The sequence below is a fragment of the Gossypium arboreum genome, chromosome 11 (genome assembly GCF_025698485.1).
Source record: "Gossypium arboreum isolate Shixiya-1 chromosome 11, ASM2569848v2, whole genome shotgun sequence".
In the NCBI taxonomy this organism is placed as follows: domain Eukaryota; kingdom Viridiplantae; phylum Streptophyta; class Magnoliopsida; order Malvales; family Malvaceae; genus Gossypium; species Gossypium arboreum.
This window is the reverse complement of record NC_069080.1, coordinates 20,712,869-20,734,592: the sequence shown is the minus strand read 5'-3', so window position 1 is coordinate 20,734,592 and position 21,724 is coordinate 20,712,869. Positions and strand designations below refer to the sequence as shown.

The 21,724-nt window shown below is 32.6% G+C and overlaps 1 protein-coding gene across 1 annotated transcript; it reads left to right on the top strand.

Annotated features, from left to right (window-relative positions):
- The first annotated feature begins 19,629 nt into the window (after positions 1 to 19,629).
- On the top strand, positions 19,630 to 21,214 carry LOC108471151 (zinc transporter 5-like). Its single transcript, XM_017772741.2, has 3 exons — positions 19,630 to 20,492; positions 20,580 to 20,729; positions 20,809 to 21,214. The coding sequence occupies exons 1-3, from the start codon at positions 19,878 to 19,880 to the stop codon at positions 21,112 to 21,114; spliced, it is 1,071 nt and encodes a 356-aa protein (XP_017628230.1). The 5' UTR covers positions 19,630 to 19,877; the 3' UTR covers positions 21,115 to 21,214.
- The last annotated feature ends 510 nt before the right edge of the window (positions 21,215 to 21,724 follow it).

The window sequence follows — 21,724 nt, the reverse complement described above, 5'->3', positions numbered from 1 at the left end:
AATCTTCTAGCTCTTTAATGGATATCCATATGATTTCTCAATTAATTTTAGCATCATATACGATCCAGGATAGTCGAACTGGTCACGCCAAGTAGTAAACGCATTTATATTAGTAAACTTATGGTTTACTTTAACATGTGTTTCAATTGTACTAAATTGTAACAAACTGATAATTTTATTATCATTCCTTTTAATTTGTATTCACATATAAGTATTGTTGTGACATTTACTACTGAAAATGTCTAAATCAATGTGAAGCCTATAATGCCACCAAGTCAATAAATATAATTTCCAAATAATTATATGCAGTATTCGCTTCAGGAAATATGCCAAAATCTTCAAATGCACAAAAATCTATTAATAGCAAACTTTGAAAGTGTATCTTATTTTCCATGTGTATAACAGGTACATAACCAATGACTTTTTATACATAAGTTTTTTCTTTTGTAAGTTCTCATCAGTAATATTTTACCACGTAATTTTAATTGAGAACTTATTCTAAATACTGTAGAGTTATACTCATAGTTTTTAAAAAATACTTGCAACTTTAGGTGCATCCAACCATAATAAGCTTTAAATAGAATTATCATATTCTATTGCTCATGAGTAGATCTTTCACAGTCAAATATTTTGTTTTCAACCTTTAAAATAATAATATAAAGATTATAAATTAATAACTCAATCCCTTATTTTATTCATATGAAATATAATATTTTCCTTATTCACAATCTCAATATGAGATCCATTGCAAAGAACTTTTAAAAGTAATGCATTAACCATCACAAATTTTATGCTTTTTAGATAGTGATATATTAACTCTTCGAGCTTTCAACCGATTTTGTATTATCAAATATTAGAATAATATTTGTTTGTTTCAATACCAAATAAGATAAATATTTTCTATCTATAATGATAGATACTACATTTTCATATCATTTCTGAAAAAATATTAATAGAAACAAACACTACAAGAAAATAGGGCTTTAGCGGCATTTTTCGCGGCGTTTTAATAAAACGCCGCAAAAATTGTAAAACACAGAGCAATAGCGGCGTTTTATCAAAAATGCTGCTAAAAACAGAACATTAGCGGCGCTTTTGGTAAAACGCCCTAAAAAACGGAGCATTAGCGGCGCTAAAAATCAGAGCATTAGCAGCGCTTTACCAAAAGCGCCGCTAAAAACAGGATCAATAGTGGCGTTTGTGGTCAAAACGCCACTAAAAGTCTCACAGATCCCCTAAAGTCCTAACCCCTCAAAAAATCATAAACACTAATCTATAACCCCTGAAACAGTAAACCCATAAACATTAAACTATTACCCTTAAAACCCTAAACCAGTTTATGTTCATAATAAACTATGGAAACAATACTTAATATTGATTAAACAATACTTAATATTGATTACATTTATTTTTGGGTTTAGGGTTTAAGGTCTATGGTCTAGGGTTTTATGGTTTAAGGTTTAATAGCCATGGGTATATAGTATGTTAATCTCAAGTGAATCATATTCACTAATTAGATCCTAAACCTTATAATTAATATATATTTAGGGGCATAAGTAGGGGGTTGAAAGGGTATCTGCTCCTCTAAAAATGAAAAATTTTCCATTTCGTTTTTTTGAAATTTTGAAAAATTTTAAAGGTAAAATTGAACTTCATCCCTTTGAATAGTGGAAAATTTTTTATTTAATCATTTCAAAATTATAAAAATATATGCTAAACTTTAATCGTTTAAAGTTTAGATGATAAGGGGGTAATGGTAAGAGATTAATGGGTAGAAGTTTAGGGTTTATGCTTTATGGCTTAGGGTTTAGGGGTTAAGAGTTATGAATTTATGGGTTATAGGGTTTAGGGTTTAGAATTTAAGTGTTAGGGGTTTTAGGGTTAAGGGACATGGGTTAGGGGTTTAGGGTAATTAGTGTGAAAAATATATGTTAAAAAATTAAAATACTATTATTTAAAATAATTTTAAAGTTTATTTGGGTATATAACTGATTATTTTTAATCTATATATTAAATAATTTCAAATTTTAAAGAATTAAAATTTTAAAAATTTTCAAGTTTTCAAATTTTATGTAATTCTTTGAAATATTAGTTAAATTTTAAAAATTATTTATTTAAATAAAAAATTAAAATACTATTATTTAAAATAATTTTAAATTTTTCTGGGTATATAAGTGATTTTTTTAATTTATATTGTTTTTAATTTATATATTAAATAGTATTAATTTTAAAGGGCATTAGCGGCCTTTATTTAGAAAACGCCACAAAAGGTTTGATATAGCAGCGTTTTTTATAAAAATGCCGCAAAATATCATTATGTATTAAACAAAACGGAACCGTTTTATTGGATTTGTTAGTGGCGTTTTGCGCAAAGCGCCGCAATAGGTGCGTTTTTAGTGGCACCAGTCTATAAACGCCGCTAAAGGTGATTTCGGTTAAAACAAAAATGGCGTCGTTTTGTTATATTATTAGTGGCGTTTTGGGGCTAAACGCCGCAATAGGTGCGTTTTAGCGGCCCTAGGGTATAAACGCCGCTAAGGTGATTTCGGTTAAAACAAAAACGGCGTCGTTTTATTATATTATTAGTGGCGTTTTAAGGCTAAACGCCACAATAGGTGGTTTTTAGCGGCACTAGGTTATAAACGCCGCTAATGTTAAATTATTTTGTTCAAAACTTCGTCGTTTAACACATTACTTTTATCCCTATTTACTTTTTCGTCATTTAGGCTACAGCCATTTCCCTTATTTTTCCCCAGTTCTATTTCCCCCTTCTTCCTCATCCTAAATCCCTAAATCCCTAACCAATTTTCCCCGATTTTAAATCCCGAAGATTCACCCATCCCATCGGCCTTCCAGTCAATTCCCTGTAATCCCATCTATCATTTTCCTTGTTTTTCCCCAGTTCTATCACCCATTCCCGAATTCAACATCCCAAATCCCTAACGATTTTTCCCCGATTTGAAATCCATAAGATTCGCCCCTCCCACCGACCTTCCAGTCAATACCCCATAATCCCATCTATAGAAAATCAAATTAAGAAAGGGCAAGGGTTTCAGAAGTTGGGTTTCGGGTTGAAGAAAACAGTTGAAGTTAAGTATTTACTGATATTTTGTATTAGTATTAGTTTTTGTTGTTGATTTAGCTATTTTTTGGTTGCCTTTGTTAATTTGTTTTTGTCTTTTTACAGAGAAAAGTCTCGCAGAGGCTGCAAGAGTTAGGGTAAAAAATAGATAAAATTCCATTACTGTTGGATGATAGTAAGCTTTGATTTATTGTGTGGTTTTATTGGGTTCTATAATTTGCATTTGCGTATAATTGTTTGATTGGGTTCTATTAATTTGTGGTTTGATTGGCGTTTTATAGAGAAAAGTCTTGCAGAGCAAGAGTTAGGGTAAAATATCCAGACAGAATTCCATTACTATTGGACGACGGTAAGCTTCAATTTTTTGTTGTTTGTAGTTCGAGACATGAAATTAACCTTTGGTAATAATTGGTGGAATTAATCTTGGGAATTAACCATTCTATTTAAATAGATATAATTTTAACATATTCATATGCATGTTGATAAATTATGTTCGATGCTATAGCTTTTTGGCTACTCTGTACTATTGTAAAATATTTTAGTAGTGTTATTTTAGGCATGCAGTACCTGGTCCAATAAGATTGTTAGAATTAAGTGACCCAAATTCTTATTTAAATAAAATACGATGGAAAATAAAATAAAAGTAAAATCCATATAGAACTAGACTTCTTTTATTTTATTTTAGAATAAGGTTTTTAAACCTTATTAAATTTCATCTATTTTATATTGATTAGGATAAGGTGTTTCAATCCTACTAGAATATGGCTTTGCAAGCCTATAAATAGACATAGTCTATTCCTATTGTATTTGATTCAAATTTTTCGACATAGTGAATTTTCTTCTCCTCTGCCCGTGGTTTTTTCCCGAAAGGGTCTCCACGTAAAATTTGTGTATTCTTTATTTTATTTTTTCTCAAATTAGTATCCGAGCTTCCGGGTTATTCATCTCGATCACGGTAATGGAGTCTTTGAAGTATGAAATTCCGCTGTTAGATCGCAACACCAGATTTGCGTTGTGGTAAATTAAGATACAAGCAGTTCTTGCACAGATGGATCTGCAGGATGCCCTGCTAGGGATAGATAAGATGCCTTCGACATTAACAGATGAAGAGAAGAAGCGTAAGGATCGAAAGGCATTAACACAATTACATCTGCATTTGTCCAACGAAATTTTGCAGGATGTGATGAAAGAGAAAACTGTCGCTGCATTATGAAAGAGGCTAGAACAAATATGTATGTCGAAAACTCTAACAAGCAAGTTGCATATGAAGCAACGTCTTTATGCTCATCGTTTGGAGGAAGGTGCGTCTGTACACGAACACTTAACAGTGTTTAAAGAAATTCTCTCAAACTTGGAGGCCATGGAGGTTCAGTATGATAAGGAAGATCTAGGGTTGATTCTACTTTGTTCGTTGCCCCCGTCTTATTCAACCTTTAGAAACACGATTTTATATAGTCGCGAGTCTCTCGCAGTTGATGAGATTTATGATTCTTTAACCTCGTATGATAAGATGAAGCATCTTGTGGTTAAACCCGACTCTCAGGGAGAGGGTCTCATTGTTTGTGGGAGACAAGATCGGAATGCTGATGATGATCGTGGTAGGACACAGGAACGGAATCCTCATGGTAAATCTAAGGGTAGATCGAAGTCTTCAAACAGAGGTAAAACTTATAACTTCTGCAAGAAAAAAAGGGCACATTAAATCTGAGTGCTATAAGCTACAAAATAAGATTAAAAGGGAGGCTGCGAATCAAAAGGGAAAACAACCAGAAAATTCTGATGAAGCTGATGTTGTAGAAGACTACGGCGATGGTGAACTTCTAGTCGCTTCTGTCAATGATTCTAAAGTAAGTGAGGAGTGGATACTTGATTCAGGCTGCACTTTCCACATGAGTCCCAATCGGGATTGGTTTACAACTTACGAAACAGTATCTGAAGGTGTTATTTTGATGGGAAATAATGCTTCGTGTAAAATCGCAGGTGTTGGAACAATTAAAGTTAAGATGTTTGATGGAGTTGTCAGAACACTTAGTGACGTGCAGCATGTTCCAGAATTGAAAAGAAATTTAATTTCGTTGAGTACTCTTGATTCAAAAGGGCAGATACACACCGAAAGTGGGGTTTTAAATATTTCAAAGGGTCCCTTGTTGTGATGAAAGGGCGAGAAAGATTGTCAAGTTATATGTTTTATGTGTTCTCATCATATCGGTGATGCAACTGTCGCTTCCTCTTCCTTGTCAGATGATGATATTACTAAACTTTGGCATATGCGCCTAGGGCATATGAGTGAGAATGGCATGGAAGAATTAAGCAAAAGAGGACTTCTTAATGGGCAAGGAATTTGCAAACTAAATTTCTGTGAGCATTGTATTTTTGGGAAGCAAAAGAGAGTTCGATTCACTATAGGAATCCATAACACGAAGAGAACGTTGGGGTATATTCATTCTGATCTGTGGGGGCCATCCAGAGTACCTTCGAGAGGTGGAGCTAATTATATGCTAACCTTTATTGATGATTTTTCCAGAAAAGTTTGGGCGTTTTTCCTGAAGCAGAAAAGCGATGTGTTTTCCGCATTTAAATCTTGGAAAATTATGATTGAAAAACAGAAGGGAAAACAGATAAAATACCTCTGCACAGACAATGGCTTAGAGTTTTGTTCTGATGAGTTTAATAGATTGTGCAAGTCAAAAGGGATCATGAGACACTTGACAGTTTGTCATACTCCACAGCAAAACGACGTTGCAGAACGAATGAACAAAACGATCATAGAGAAGGTTCGATGTATGTTGTCAAATGCCAACTTACCGAAGGCATTTTGGGCAGAAGCGGCCTCTACTGCATGTTTTTTGATCAACTGATCTCCATCCGTTGCCATTGAGAAAAAGACTCCACAAGAGATATGGTCTGGTAATCCTGCTAATTATTCTAATTTAAAGATTTTTAGGTGTCCTGCGTATGCTCATGTTGATAATGGAAAATTGGAACCGAGATCTATTAAATGCATTTTTCTTGGTTATAAAGCTGGTGTAAAAGGGTATAAGTTATGGTGTCTTGAAAATAGAAAAGTTGTGATTAGCAGAGATGTTGTTTTTGATGAAACTGCTATGCTACCTAACTTATCTCTTAAAGACTCTTCCAATAAATAAAATCAAAAGCAGGTGGAGCATCAGATTAGTACAGAGTCAACTCCTCAAGCCAGAATAAAAATTGAGAATAGAGTTGCTTCTTCACCACAATATTCTATCGCCAAAAACAAAACTAGAAGAGAAATTAAACTTCCAAAGAAGAATGCCGAGGTTGATCTAGTTGCTTATGCTTTAAATGTGGCTAAAAATATAGATGCGAATCAAGAGCCATCTAATTATTCTGAGGCGGTTAGCTGTGAAGACTCAGAAAAGTGGATGTTTGCTATGCAAGAAGAGATGGAATCACTCCACAAAAACAGAACATGGGACCTTGTGAAACTTCCTAAAGGTAAAAAGGCTGTTCATTGTAAATGGGTGTTTAAAAAGAAAGAAGGGACTCTAGGAGTTGAAGAATCCAGATATAAAGTAAAGCTTGTTGCAAAGGGTTACAGTCAAATTCCAGGAGTGGACTTCACAGATGTGTTCTCTCCAGTTGTTAAGCATAGTTCGATTCGAGCTTTGCTTGGTATTGTGGCCATGCATGATTTGGAGCTTGAGCGGTTAGATGTAAAACGCATTTACGCATAGAGAACTTGAGGAAGATATTTACATGCAACAACGAGAGGGTTTTATAGTCTCAAAAAAGAGGACTATGTTTGCTTGTCGAGAAAGTCCCTTTACGGTTTGAAACAATCACCAAGACAAGGGTACAAGAGGTTTGATTCCTTTATGACTTCTCATGATTTCAAAAGAAGTAGTTTAGACAATTGTGTTTACTTTAAGAAAAACAGTGATGGTTCTTTTGTGTATCTACTTCTTTATGTTGATGACATGTTGATAGCAGCAAAAGATAAAGGAGAGATAAGAAAGGTTAAAGCCCAACTAAGTGAAGAATTTGAGATGAAAGATTTAGGACCAGCAAAGAAGATACTTGGTATAGAGATTCTCAGAGATAGAAAAGCAAGTAAATTGTACCTAAGTCAGAAGGGGTACATTGATAAAGTTCTTTGCAGGTTCAATATGCAGAGTGCTAAGCCTGTTAGTACGCCTTTAGTAGCCCATTTCAGAATTTTATCGGCCTTGTCTCCTCAATCAGATGATGAGATTGAGTACATGTCACATGTTTCATACTCTAGTGCAGTAGGATCTCTCATGTATGCTATGGTTTGTTCACGTCCAGATTTATCATATGCAACAAGTCAGGTTAGCGATATATGGCAAATCCGTAAAGAACATTGGAAAGCGATTCAATGGATTTTAAGATACTTACGAGGCACTACCGATGTTTGCTTACAGTTTGGAAGAACTAAAGATGGAGTTATAGGGTATGTCGATGCTGATTTTGCTAGAGACCTTGATAGAAGAAGATCTCTCACAGGTTACGTCTTTACAATCGGAGGTTGTGCAATTAGTTGGAAAGCCACTTTGCAAACTATAGTCGCTTTGTCTACCACTAAAGAGTACATGGCGATTACTGAGGCTTGTAAAGAAGCTATTTGGTTGTAGGGACTATTTAGTGAACTCAATGAAGACCTTCAAATCAGCACAATATTTTATGACAGTCAGAGTGCCATCTTTCTTACAAAAGATCAAATGTTTCATGAGAGAACAAAACACATTGATATTCGGTATCATTTTGTTCGTGATATTATTGCTCGTGGTGATATTGTTGTGAGAAAAATTAGTACTCATGAAAATCCTGCAAATATGATGACTAAGTCACTTCCTATAACCAAGTTTGAGCATTGCTTAGACTTGGTTGGTGTTCATTGTTGAAGTTAAACCCTTAAGAGGTTTTATGGAAGAGGTGGAGAACTTGTTTATTGAAAGTTTGCGATGAAGAACTTGTTCATTGAGAATTTGTGTCAAGGTGGAGATTGTTAGAATTAAGTGACCCAAATTCTTATTTAAATAAAATACGATGGAAAATAAAATAAAAGTAAAATCCATATAGAACTAGACTTCTTTTATTTTATTTTAGAATAAGGTTTTTAAACCTTATTAAACTCCATCTATTTTATATTGATTAGGATAAGGTGTTTCAATCCTACTAGAATATGGCTTTGCAAGCCTATAAATAGACATAGTCTATTCCTCTTGTATTTGATTCAAATTTTTCGACATAGTGAATTTTCTTCTCCTCTGCCCGTGGTTTTTTCCCGAAAGGGTTTCCACGTAAAATTTGTGTGTTCTTTATTTTATTTATTTTATTTTATTTTATTTTTTCTCAAAGATAAATAACCTGAAACTACCCACTTTATGTTTGAAATGTATTTACTAGGATTACTTTAGTTGCATCCTTTTGGAGAAATAATGGGGTGGAGTATGGCATGATAGAGTGCCTGTTCCATAACAACTTTGAGAGGAAGAATCAATCCCGATCAAGTTAAACCAGCTAGTTATAACACATAAGGGATTGGTTTATGTTGGTTTTCCTCCATGACTTTTAAGTTTTATAGTAAATACATTTTTTGAGAGTTGAACCTTAACATGAAAGTTTCATTATATAAAAGTAAAAAAGGTAGTACTTAGATCATATTCTTTAATGATTCTAGAAAGAAAGGTCCAAAGGGATATTCTGCTAGTGACTTGTGTGATAAGAAGAATATACTGCTCTCCAATACATATTTTTGGTTTTCAGTAAACAGAATTTAACATGGAATATGGGTAAGGTTGATTTTGATATCACTAGATGTAGTTTAATGTGTAGATTTCTTTAAGATTTTATCATGGTTGACATTTTTTTATTTTTGAGTTTTGTTCAGTTTGTAAAATCCAAATTTATGAATATGTTTTGGTTATTTATAATTTTTAATTCTCTTATTTATCAATCTAACAAAGTTGTTTTTCTTGTTGCGGTGCTTACTTTGTCAAATGTTTGTCTAACAATTACCTCTGGTATGTGATTCTGTAACAGGCATATGTTCAACAACTATAGTCGAGTAGAATAGAGGTAACTCAACTTGAACAAGAACTTTAGAGAGCACGATCTCAGGTTATTATTTTTTCTTTATTATATTGATTACGATTTATATATATTTATATATATTTCTTTCTTCCGTTGTTCTATCTGTTTCAATCGACCCGACTTTGGACTTCTCATATATTTGCTTCCCTACCCTTGATCATTTTCATAACCGAGTTTTGCCTCTATGGGCTTTGAATTACGAGCATTTTATGCGAATTTGATTTTTGTTTTGTTTTATATTTATTTAGCTAAATAAATAATTATGAAAATATTTCTTTTACATCGATAGATCTTTTATATTTCATTCTTTTATATAATGCATGTAAAAGTTGGAATTAAGACAACTGTTTTAAATATTTGTTTTCGTAAATTAACTTTCAATCTTTCAATTCATATTAATATAGATAACATTTTGATGGTAAAAAAATATAATATTTTAAGTCATTATGATAGAAATATAAACTAAATACAATTATATTGATAACTTTAATAGAAATTAATAAAAGGTTTAAAAGCGGATTAGTTATATTGTAATGTTTTAGTAATTGGACGGACATTAAATTGGTGAGCTTTAATCGATTGGTTGTGTTAATAATAATTTAAATATAAAATAAGTAATTTTAATATTAAATGAGTATTGAATATAACAAATATTAAATAAAGAATATTTTCGATTAAATAGTAGAAATTTTGCTGTATCTTCCAAAATACGTATTAACGGTAAAAAGAAACAATTTTCTAAGACCCCAAAATGAAATCATTTAATATATGCCTTTGTTAATTAATGCTTCAGTAATCAATTTGATAGCAGTTTTTTTCCATCAAATTAACTCTTTCTTGTGTTATCTATTACAAATTAATTAAATAATATTATTTTGCCTTGAATAATAAAATGCTATTTCTTTTGTTATCTATTACAAATCAAACTGCTTTTATGAAAAACTAATTTAAATTAAAGAAACAAAGAAAATTGAATACCTCCTAAGTTATTCCACTCTAAATATAATTTATTTATATTCTGAATTATAAAATGCTATTTCTTTTCTCCCATCCGTCAAACCACCGCCAAATTGCAACACATTCCATTCCTTCTTACACTTTCATATATGTCTACTGTTTTAGTTTATTTATATTAAATAATAATATTTAATTTGTTTTTATATTCAATTAAAATTATCACAAATAATTTGGATGAATTTATTTAAATATTATTTAATTAAAATAATTTTTAAAGGAAATAATATTTATCTTAATGTTAAATATATATCATATAATAATTTACAAAACTAACATAATACATAAATATATATCATATAATAACTTACAAAATTTACATAATACATAAATATATATATCATATAATAACTTACATAACTTACAAAACTTACATAATACATAAATATATATCATATAATAATTTACAAGACTTACATAATACATAAATAATATATATCATACAATAACTTACAAAACTTACATAATACATACCTTATATAAATTTATATCATATCATAACTTGCATAACATACAAAACTTACTTAACTTACGTAATACATAAATATGCACTTGAAAATCCCGCAACTTACCTGAAGTAGTTTACATCCATTAGATACTTGATACTTGATATGTATTATCTATTTTAGTAACCGTAATTGATTGTTAACTTTAGAATTCAAGAACTATGAAATGGATAGGAGTTGGATGAATTTGTCAAGGGTAAGCAATGCCTATCGAAATGGAGTACAAACTTTTCTAAATTTTGCATTTCAAAATGCAAGCCAAGAGAATATGATTCTTTGCCCGTGTAAGAAGTGTGGCAACATCAATTGGCATTTTCGTGAAGTTGTCTACGAACATCTAATTGTTGATGGCTTTATTCGGGGGTATAAAAAATAGATTTTTCATGGAGAGTGTACATCTAGTGGAACTTCTTCAATGATTAATCCGACTTATCCTGATACTGCTTACCATCAGAATGTTAGAAAAGATGACATGGAAGGTATGTTGCGGGATGCATTTAATATGCACAGTCATGGTGAGCAATCGTTTCCACCTGACTTTATTGCATCCGATGACTGTAATATTGGTGGGAATGTTTTTGGCAAAACGAGAACAAGTGCACCTTATGAGGAGCCAAATGAAGAAGCGGCGAAGTTCTACAATTTTCTTAATGAAATGAATGAAGAACTTTACGAGGGATCAAAATATTCGAAATTGTCCTTCTGCATTCGTCTATTTCACTTAAAATGTTTGGGAGGGTGGACTGGAAACTCTTTTACAATGCTGCTAGAGTTTCTGAAAGAGATGTTTCCATTTGCAAAAATCCCCCAATCTTGTCAAGATATGAAGAGACTAATAAAAGATTTAGGCCTTGGGTACGATAAAATTCATAGTTGCCCAAATGACTGCATGTTGTACTGGGGTGATCAGAAGAACCAACAGTGTTGTAATGTTTGCGGCAAGTCTAGTTGGATGAATGGGAATACAGAAGATGTGAATGCGGATGAAGGTGAGGCACAGTTAAGAAAGAAGCCAGTCAAGGTTTTGCGATACTTTCCCCTAATACCAAGACTTCAAAGGCTTTTCATGTCGTCAAAGACGGTCGAATTTATAAGGTGGCATAATGATCAACGGACCGATGATGGATTATTAAGACATTCTGCGGATTCTTTAGCGTGGAAATCATTTGACATGAAATTTCCAAGCTTTGCAAGCGATCCTCAAAATGTGAGGCTTGGGCTAGCAGCTGACGGCTTTAATCTATTTAAAATCATGAGTACTTCGTACAGTACTTGGCCTGTGGTACTTGTTCCTTACAATTTGCCTCCATGGATTTGCATGAAGCAATCTTCGTTTATTTTATCAATGGTTATTCCTGGAGAGAAAGGTCCCGGAAATGATATTGACATCTATTTGCAGCCACTTATTGAAGAGTTAAAACAATTATGGTCGGGTGTTGAGACATATGATGTATTCAGAAATAAGAACTTTTATTTATGTGCAACTTTATTGTGGACAATTAATGATTTCTCGGCTTATGCTAATTTATCGGGTTGGAGTACTAAAGGACGTTATGATTGTCCTTGTTGTGCTGCGCAAACTTGTTCGAAGTGGTTGTACAATGGGAAGAAGTTTTCTTACATGGGTCATCGTCGGTGGTTAAATGGAAATCATAAATCTAGATTTCAGAGGACTCTATTTGACGGTACTGAAGAGTACAGAGGAGCTCCTGAGTAGAACGTTGGATCTGAAATCTTGTTTATGTTAAAAGATATCAACTTCAGTTATGGGAAGATGAATCAACCACCTAACACGCAATCAAAGAGAAGATCGAGGGATGAATCTAATGATGAATCTGACGAAGAGGATGATCCTAATAAGGCAGACTTGTGGAAAAAAAGAAGTATTTTTTTTTTAGTTGCCTTATTGGGAGCATAACATTTTACGCCACAATCTTGATGTCATGCATATTGAGAAGAATGTCTGCGAGAACATAATTGGGACAATTTTGAATGTCGATGGAAAATCAAAAGACAATCTTCAGAGTCGAATTGATTAAGTTGACATGAGAATTCGGCGTGATCTTCATCCTCAAGTACTTCCGAATGGGAAATACCTGTTGCCGCTTTCTATTTTTTCAATGTCAATGGAAGAGAAAGAGGTGTTTTGTATGGTGTTGAAGGATATAAAGGTCTCAGATGCATATGCGTCAAATATATCTCGATGTGTGAGTCTTAAAGATCGAAGATTATATTCATTAAAATCACATGATTATCACATCTTGATGCAAGATTTACTCCCAGTTGCTTTACGGTGCTGCATGTCAAAAAATATGACGTCCTGTATAATTGAACTATCCAATATAATGAAAACTATTTGTGGCAAAGTTTTGGATGTTGAAGAACTTAAGAAAGTACAGGATCGAGCTGCTTTGACTTTATGCAATTTGGAGAAGATCTTTCCACCTTCCTTCTTCACTATTATGGTGCACTTGGTAATCCATCTCCCTTACGAAGCAATACTTGGTGGACCGATTTTTTATCGATGGATGTATCCTATAGAAAGGTGCTAATTTATTTGTCAAGTATTTATTTATTCGCGTCTATACATTTAGTTACAACTTTTGATAAATATTGTATATCGTGTTTAGGTTCCTAAGAAAATTGAAATCTTATTGTAGCAATAAGCGTTATCCAGAAGGATTAATTGCTGAAGGCTACTTGGCAGAGGAGTGCATGACATTCTGTTCTAGATATTTAGAAGATGTTGAAACACGATTGAATAGACCAAATAGAAATGCTGGGCTCAATGATCATAACTTGGCCGAAACTTATTTATTCCAAAGTTATGGAGAACCAATCAGCAAAGTTGAAATTGCAGAATTAGATGATATATCGTGGATACAAGCACATCGATATGTACTTTTTCACCACGATTTAGTTGAACCGTTACGCAAGTAAGTTCTAAAATTTCCTCACATATTCGTCGTTTTGATTTGTTTATCTTCTAACCAATTACAATTGTTTTTAACATAGTGAGTACAAACAAATTTTGAGATCTCGTGCACGCTCTCAAAGATTGCAACATCGAGAGATTAATAAGTTGTTCACGGAATCTTTTCATGAATGGTTAAGTCAAACGGTATGTAACTAAAGTTAATAAGTTACATATAATTGCGAAATTTAGTTAATTATTCAATTTACTTTCGATTCAATAGGTTTGGAGTGGAAAGGACGTTAATGACGAAGTTAAACGGCTTTCCCAAGGTCCGAACAGAGTAATAAAAAGATATAGTGCCTTCCTCATCAATGGATACAGATTTCATACAAAGTATCGTGAGAGAATGAGGAGAACTCAAAATTGTGGAGTTGTTGTTAATTCTTCAATTACAAGTTATGCTAGTGCTAGGGACAGTAATCCGGTTGAGGGTAATGTGGAGTATTACGGACTTCTTACCGACATTATTGAGTTAGATTACTATGGCAGATGGAAAGTTGCCTTATTTCGGTGTGATTGGGCTGATGTTAATACTGCTCGAGGAATTAAAGAAGATCAATTTGGTTTTACAATGTTGAATTTCTCTCGCTTGATTCACACTGGACAACAATTGATGGACGAGCCATATGTATTTTCCTCTCAAGTGAAACAAGTTTTTTATTCGAAAGATCCAACTGATGAGGGTTGGTATGTTGTACTCCGGAACACCCCTAGAGACTTGTTTGACATGGGTAATGGAAGTAGAGATGACATCGTCAAAAGATCAGAAACATTACCTTTTCCAGAACAAAACTTAGATGAAAATATCCCTAGTACTAGTACACAACATCAATGGGTTCGACATGATGTGGATGAAGATATTTACGAATAATGATGTAGTAAGATTTTATGATTTTTTAATTATATGTAATATTATAATTTTAATCTTTGTCATGTTATATAATTTAACTATTTTATATGTACTACTATTGTTGTAATTTGTTACTAAAACTTTAACTATTTTATGTGTATTGCAGGAAAAATGCGTAGAAGAAGATTACGATATTTAAGTATTATCCAGAATACTCCAAATTCGGAAGAAAGAAATAGTGAACAGCAGACAGTTGTTGGATCTTCGAATGTGCCGGAGACACTTGATGAGCCTGAAGAATTTCAAAGTAATGTTATGTTCATTTTACATGTGTTGACTTTTATTATTGAATTATTTGTCAATTTTAATATAATAATAGTATATCATTTTTTAGCTGAAAGTGGTGGGACGCGCAGAGTTCGAGGACGTACATTGCTTAGAGATTTATACGACTTAGATCCTGTCGAGCGTGTTAAAGTAAGTATAAATACTCATGGTCAGCCTATTGGATCTGAAGCTCGACTTTTAGCAGGCTATTGGGGCATTTTAGCACGAAATGCAAATATGTTGCCCATCAACTACGAATCATGGCATTACATGCCTGATAGCAACAAAAATCAGGCTCTCGCTAATATTAAGGTAACAAAATGGGAATGTAATTTATAATACTTTGGTTTAAGTTTTATTTATATTTACATTCTAAACTTGTGTTTTTTTAGGAAAGATTTGCTTTAGAAGTCTCCGATGATTATATCAAGAAGGCATTGGGTAAAAGATGGAGAGACAATAAAAGCACTTTAAAGAAACAATATTTTAAGAAAGACATAAGCCTCGAGGAAAAATTGAGAAATGTCCCGCCGGGAATGCTGAGGTATCAACGGAAAGATGCGGTTAGATTTTGGAATTCAAAGAAAGGAGAGGTATTGCGTATTTCCAAACTCTTATATATAGTTTTTACTATATACGTAATAATAATTTTATTATGTAGGACCGTGAGCGAGTTGGAACAAGCAGCAGGCAAAAACAAAAATTCATGCACACGGCAGGGTCGAGAAGTTTTGCTTCTGTAGCTGAGGCCGAGGTATTATGAATTTATTAATTCTTTCAAATATTAATAACTTTCTATTATTAAATAATATTTTTACTACTATATTGTAGGAGGTCAAATCCGGACAAAAAGTTGGACGCCTTCAGCTTTTTGAGATTATGCATAGGAAGAAAGATGGATCTCCTATGACATCCGAAGCTGGAGAAATTATGGTATATTTACTTAATAATATTTGATTTATTCTAAATAATTATAATCTTTAATTATAATTGTTTAATTCAATTCATCATTAGTAGTTTTAAATAGTGTTAAGTTATGTTGCATTCCTTTTTATTATATATTTCGTTTCTAACTCTTTAATTGATTTTTTAGGAGAAACTAAAGGAGAAGAAGGCGGAATATGAAACGATTGCTTCGTCTGATAGTTCTGTTAATCTTGAGAACATTGATAACAGAATTATCACTGAAGTTTTGGGTCCTAAAAGGTACGGTCGTGTTCGATTTCAAGGATTTGGTGTTACCCCGACCCAATATTTTGGATCCGGCTCCCAACAATACATGCCTTCCGGAAGTCAAGCTCAAGCTGAAGTTCAGAGGTTAGGAGACCAGATAGCTCAGATGCAAGCGAACACGGTTGAGCAAATTGCCGAGGTTCAACGAAAATATGAAGAACTCCAGCAACAACTTAGAGCGGAGGCAGCAGTAGCAGCGAGAGAGGCAGAGGCACGAGCGATGGTAGAAGAGTATAGCAAAAAGTACGATGACCTCCAACTACAGCTTCAGCAGATGATGCAGATGTTTCAGCAATCGCAAAAGCCACCATCTTAGACATTAGTTTTCTCATTGTAAGAATGTTTTTAACTTTGTCACGCTTAACATTATTGTAAGAATATTTAAAATTATACTTTATTTATTAATTATATCATATATCTTTAGTTAAATTTGAAGTTTCATTTAGAATTAATGTTTTTGGTTGTATTTTTTATGCTAAATTTGCTGTTTTTGGTTGTATTTTATACTATATTTATTGTATTTGGTTAGATTTTAATGCAGGAAGGGCTAGATATTGGTGAAATAAAATATTGCAAATCTTCCAAAATTAGCGGCGTTTGTGGGAAAAGCGTCGCTAAAAGCCAGAACTTTTAGCGGCGCTTTTTAAACAAACGCCGCTAAAAGCCAGCACTTTTAGCGGCATTTTTTTTCAATAAACGCCACAAATTTTTGTGGCGTTACCTATAATGGCATTTTTTGCAGCGTTTTAAAAAGCGCCGCTAAAAGTTTTAGTGGCGCTTAAAAGCGTCGCTAAAGGCTAAAAAAGCGCCGCTAAAAGTCTATTTTCTTGTAGTGAAAATATTTGGGCATACGCCACATATGTGGTCAATAATATTTCATATCACATTGATAACATAAGTTATCTTTACCCTTTGAAAAGTTATCTTGAGAACTCTCATTGTTATCTTATTTATTATTATGTTCCCACTTTTAGTGGTCCATGAGTATATCTTTTATTTTCTTTATGTTTACATTCACTTCGAGGAATGCAACCAATCTAGTAGGACGGACTTATAAACATCTCAATAGATTCTTTATTTCATAATCACCGTCGCAAACATACGTGAGATTTCAAATCAAAATCCATATATGCATGTTGTCATGATTAGTCTCCAATTATAGTAAACAATAAATACAATATAGTAAAATATACCTGAAGATTTTTAACATCATCGTCATCACTAGAAGGTATGAGATAGTTTGAAAATATTCTTGATTTCATATAGATAACGGTATCAAATCTTTCACCATCCTTAAGAACAAAAAGTAAAATAAGTTAATAATGAAAAATAATAATCAAATATGAAATATTAAATAAAAGAAACTTCCTGTAAAAACTTTGCATCTTACCGTCAAAGAAATTGAAAATCATGGAGGATAATTTTGATCTTCGATAAAAGAAACTATCACTTTAAGCAAGATCGTGCTGATAACGTGTTATAAAATAAAAAGAGATGGAGAAAATAAAGAATAAAGAAAATATGAAAGCAATAGAGAATGTACTTTATTGATCAAAAGGATGATTATAATACTTCATCGAGTCTCTATTTATAAGTATAAGAAGTATAAAAGAAGTATAGATCTAATTCTAATAACTATTAAAATTTAAAGTACATTAAAACTTTATCTTAATCATGATGGACATCCACTTAATAAGATATTCATAATATAAAGAAGTATTTTGAAACTAAAAAACTAACCTAAAACTCAAAATTTATTAAAATACTCATGCTTGTTACTTTATATTACATATATATTAAATTATACATATTAAATTATTAATTAAAGATAAAAATTAGATATATTTATTAAGATGTATTAAGAAAGTATAAAAATAAGGATAGACATTATATAAAGTATATATATGTTTAAAAATATATTAAATTATTAATTAAGGATAAAAAGTTAAGATAAATTATTGATTTTAATTAAGAATAAAAATTACATGATAATAATTAAAGAAATTATATGATTTGTAATCGAAAGTTTTGGGATACTTTTGCTAAATTGATCAATAACTTTATAAGGAATGAAAAATCATATTTTTTTCTTAATTTTCAGTTTTGCTTTCGAATAGATTTAAATCTAACTAAAATGTTGAAAATTAAAAGGAAAAATCTGATTTTTTTTTATTAGATATCATATACAAACAAAATGATATAATAGTGAACTGAGAATATCAGCTACAATTATGGTTTACAAAAGTACACATTAATAGAAAATTTAAATAAAATGTTACACTAAAAAGTGAAATATAAAAGGAAAAACGGCCTTAAGAAACAAGTAGGTCCTCAATATAGCATTGTTTAAGCTAAAGCTAAGCTTGGTCCTCTCTAGTTTGTTTTTTTTTCCCAAGGGAATTGGCCCTCTCTACTTCACAATCACTGTTATATATTTTAATGAAAATAAAAATTTGTAAGAATGTATTAGGGTTCCAAAATTTACATATTAGAATATAATACTTTTGGTTTGTGTTTCAAAGTAAACAAGTTGGAACATTAAAAAATAGAATTGACTAATGATTTGAACTACCTCATCTCAGATTCTCTTTTCTTCACAACCACTAAAACAATCAATACCCTTTTTTTTTCCCGGATAAACCCAAAACATATATATATGATGGAGAATAAGTTTACATATATAATTTCTGAAAATTGAAAAAAGAAGTTTTAGAAATTTATACAGAATTAAGGTTGGTTTGGTTTTAGTTGGTTGGTGCATGAAATTAAGGTTTGGTTCATGCAATTCGATTGTTTATTAGCATGCCCCCTGTTCTCAGCTGTAGCATTCATAAGCCTCTTAATGAAGTGCTTCATATCAAGATAATCTCTTTATTCCTAGTCTATATTCTTGTTATTTTGGTTTGGATTTTAGCTTACAAATGTGATTCTCATGCTACTTTCTTCCAAACAAACCAATATGTCTAAAGTTTCAGGTATTAATAGTGTATATATTTTGATGATGATTATGGGGTGATGAAAATGATATTAGGCATCTTTTATGTTCTTAAACTTTATGTCAATATTACCTTTCTTGAGAACAAGCCACGCACATGTAATATATATCGACATTCTAATTTAATTGACTCCATTAAAGCATGACTTGGACAGTGGGAATGCTTTCAATATTCTTATTTAACTCTTTCTATGTCGACACTATTTCGACATCTCTCAGCATCTCCAAGTCTTCACCGTAATCTCTCATTTCACCCTTTTTATTAGGAAACCCTTTTCTTTTTTTTTAATTATTGAATATTAAGTCCTTGATTTACGATTTCATTGCCATCATAAATTTAATCTTCATTTCTGCTCTCATCCTACCATCAACTATTACCTTCAAATTTGCAATTAATTGTTTCTTCAAATTAAGAAAATAATCTTTTATTCTGTTTTTTACTATTTATCTTTTAGCGTTTATTTAAGAAAGAAAAAAAAAGAGTTTTTAGTTGTAATATTGCATTTATATTTCTTTAGTTGACTTTTCCAAATCAGACTTTTATGTAGCCAAACCAAAACCTGCTGTTTGGAAGTCCATATCATGGGGCCTTAATGATTTCAGATTTCATGTTTTCTTTTCCCTAAACTAGGTATCAAATCTTTACAGGTTTCGGCTTCCATCTCTAAACAATCTCTATCCTCTCCATTATCAGATATATATATATATATATTCACTCCCTCTGCCATCTTCAATATTCAAATTTTGAAACTCTTCACTGAGCTTCTCAATTGAGTTGGGCTCTGTTTTCAGCTGCAGCCATGATCAACTTCAAACAACCTCAGCTTATGACCTTTTTTTGCTGCTTTTTAATCCTGATTCCTTCCCTAGTACAAGGGGAATGTACCTGTGAACCAGAAGATGAAGATCGCAATAAGTCTCTAGCGCTTAAATATAAGATAGCTGCCATAGCCTCCATCCTCGTTGCGGGAGCCATCGGTGTTTGCTTCCCTCTGTTAGGGAAAGTCATCGAGGCTTTACGTCCCGATAAAAATCTTTTTTTCTTAATCAAAGCTTTCGCCGCCGGTGTGATCTTGTCCACCGGCTTCATCCATGTTCTTCCGGATGCCACTGAAAGCTTAACATCTCCTTGCCTCAATGAGAATCCTTGGGGAAAGTTTCCGTTCGCCGGACTGTTGGCTATGACGGCGGCCATTGGCACATTGATGGTTGATGTGTTTGCTACATCTCATTACACCAAATCTCACCTTCACAAAACCCAACAGAACCACGAGGGTGATGAAGAGAAAACAGAGCAAACCGAAAATCATCTGCATGTTCATACTCATGCCACCCATGGCCATTCTCATGGTTCTGTTTCTATGCTTGAGCGTGCAGATTCAGCTCAGCTCCTTCGGCATCGAGTAGTCTCTCAGGTAAATTTTATTTCATCAATCGTGATTTTGGTTTTTGTTATTTTTTTCTATATTTTCTGTAACTGTTTGTCTGATTGATGTTCAAAGGTATTGGAATTGGGCATAGTGGTGCACTCTGTGATCATAGGGATATCATTGGGTGCTTCAGAAAGTCCAAAGACTATAAAACCTTTGGTGGCAGCACTCACCTTTCATCAGTTCTTCGAAGGCATGGGACTTGGTGGATGCATTTCTCAGGTAAATTCAAACCCATGCTTAAGACCTACTCTTCGTCAGGAGTTTGTTGTATTCATTAGCATTGAATGGTTTTTTAAAGGCTAAATTCAAGGGTCGATCGGTTGCAATCATGTCACTGTTTTTCTCGCTGACAACACCAGTAGGAATCGCTATAGGAATAGCAATAACAAATGCATACGATGAGAACAGCCCAACGGCACTGATTGTGGAAGGGTTATTGAACGCGGCATCATCTGGGATCTTAATATACATGGCGTTGGTGGATCTTCTAGCCGCTGATTTCATGAACCCAAAGTTACAAAGCAATGGAATACTTCAAGTTGGAGCCAGTGTTTCTCTTCTCCTTGGGGCTGGTCTTATGTCTCTCTTGGCTATTTGGGCTTAAATTCGGGGTTTTTTTTTTGGTTGCTTTTACATAAAAACATAGTATTGATTAAAAAGTTTGAGTATATGAAAGCAAGAAGTTTATATTTATGTTAATAGAATCACAAGCTTTTCTATTTTTAATTGCAATATTAGCTTCGTATGCACTAACCAAATACCAGGAATTTTGAAACGTGTTTGTTAGGGCGAGTTGGGGCATCCCAAGAGGCATGATGTAATTTTCTATGTCCTCGTTAACTAAAAGTCTCCGCACAGAAAATTATAAGAATGTCAATTTCTAAAATCCAAATAAAAAATTCTGCTGCCTTATACAGTTAGAAACTTGGTACATTTCCATTATCATATTTAGATTCATCCATCAAGTTAATACCCAATCCAATTTTAGTTTCTTCTTTTTATATATCTCAACCTTCATTCTTCTTTGTATAATAAAATTGTAATTTTAAAAAGTTATCTGATTATTTGGGAGTAATTAAAATCAGTTGAAAAGATTTCAACGCAATCTTTTTTCACTTTAGTCCACATGTTATTGTTAATAAACAAAATTAGTAGGTGAATGACGAATATCTTTTGTTAAGTTTAAAGTTAGATATTTTTGTATAAAACTCAAG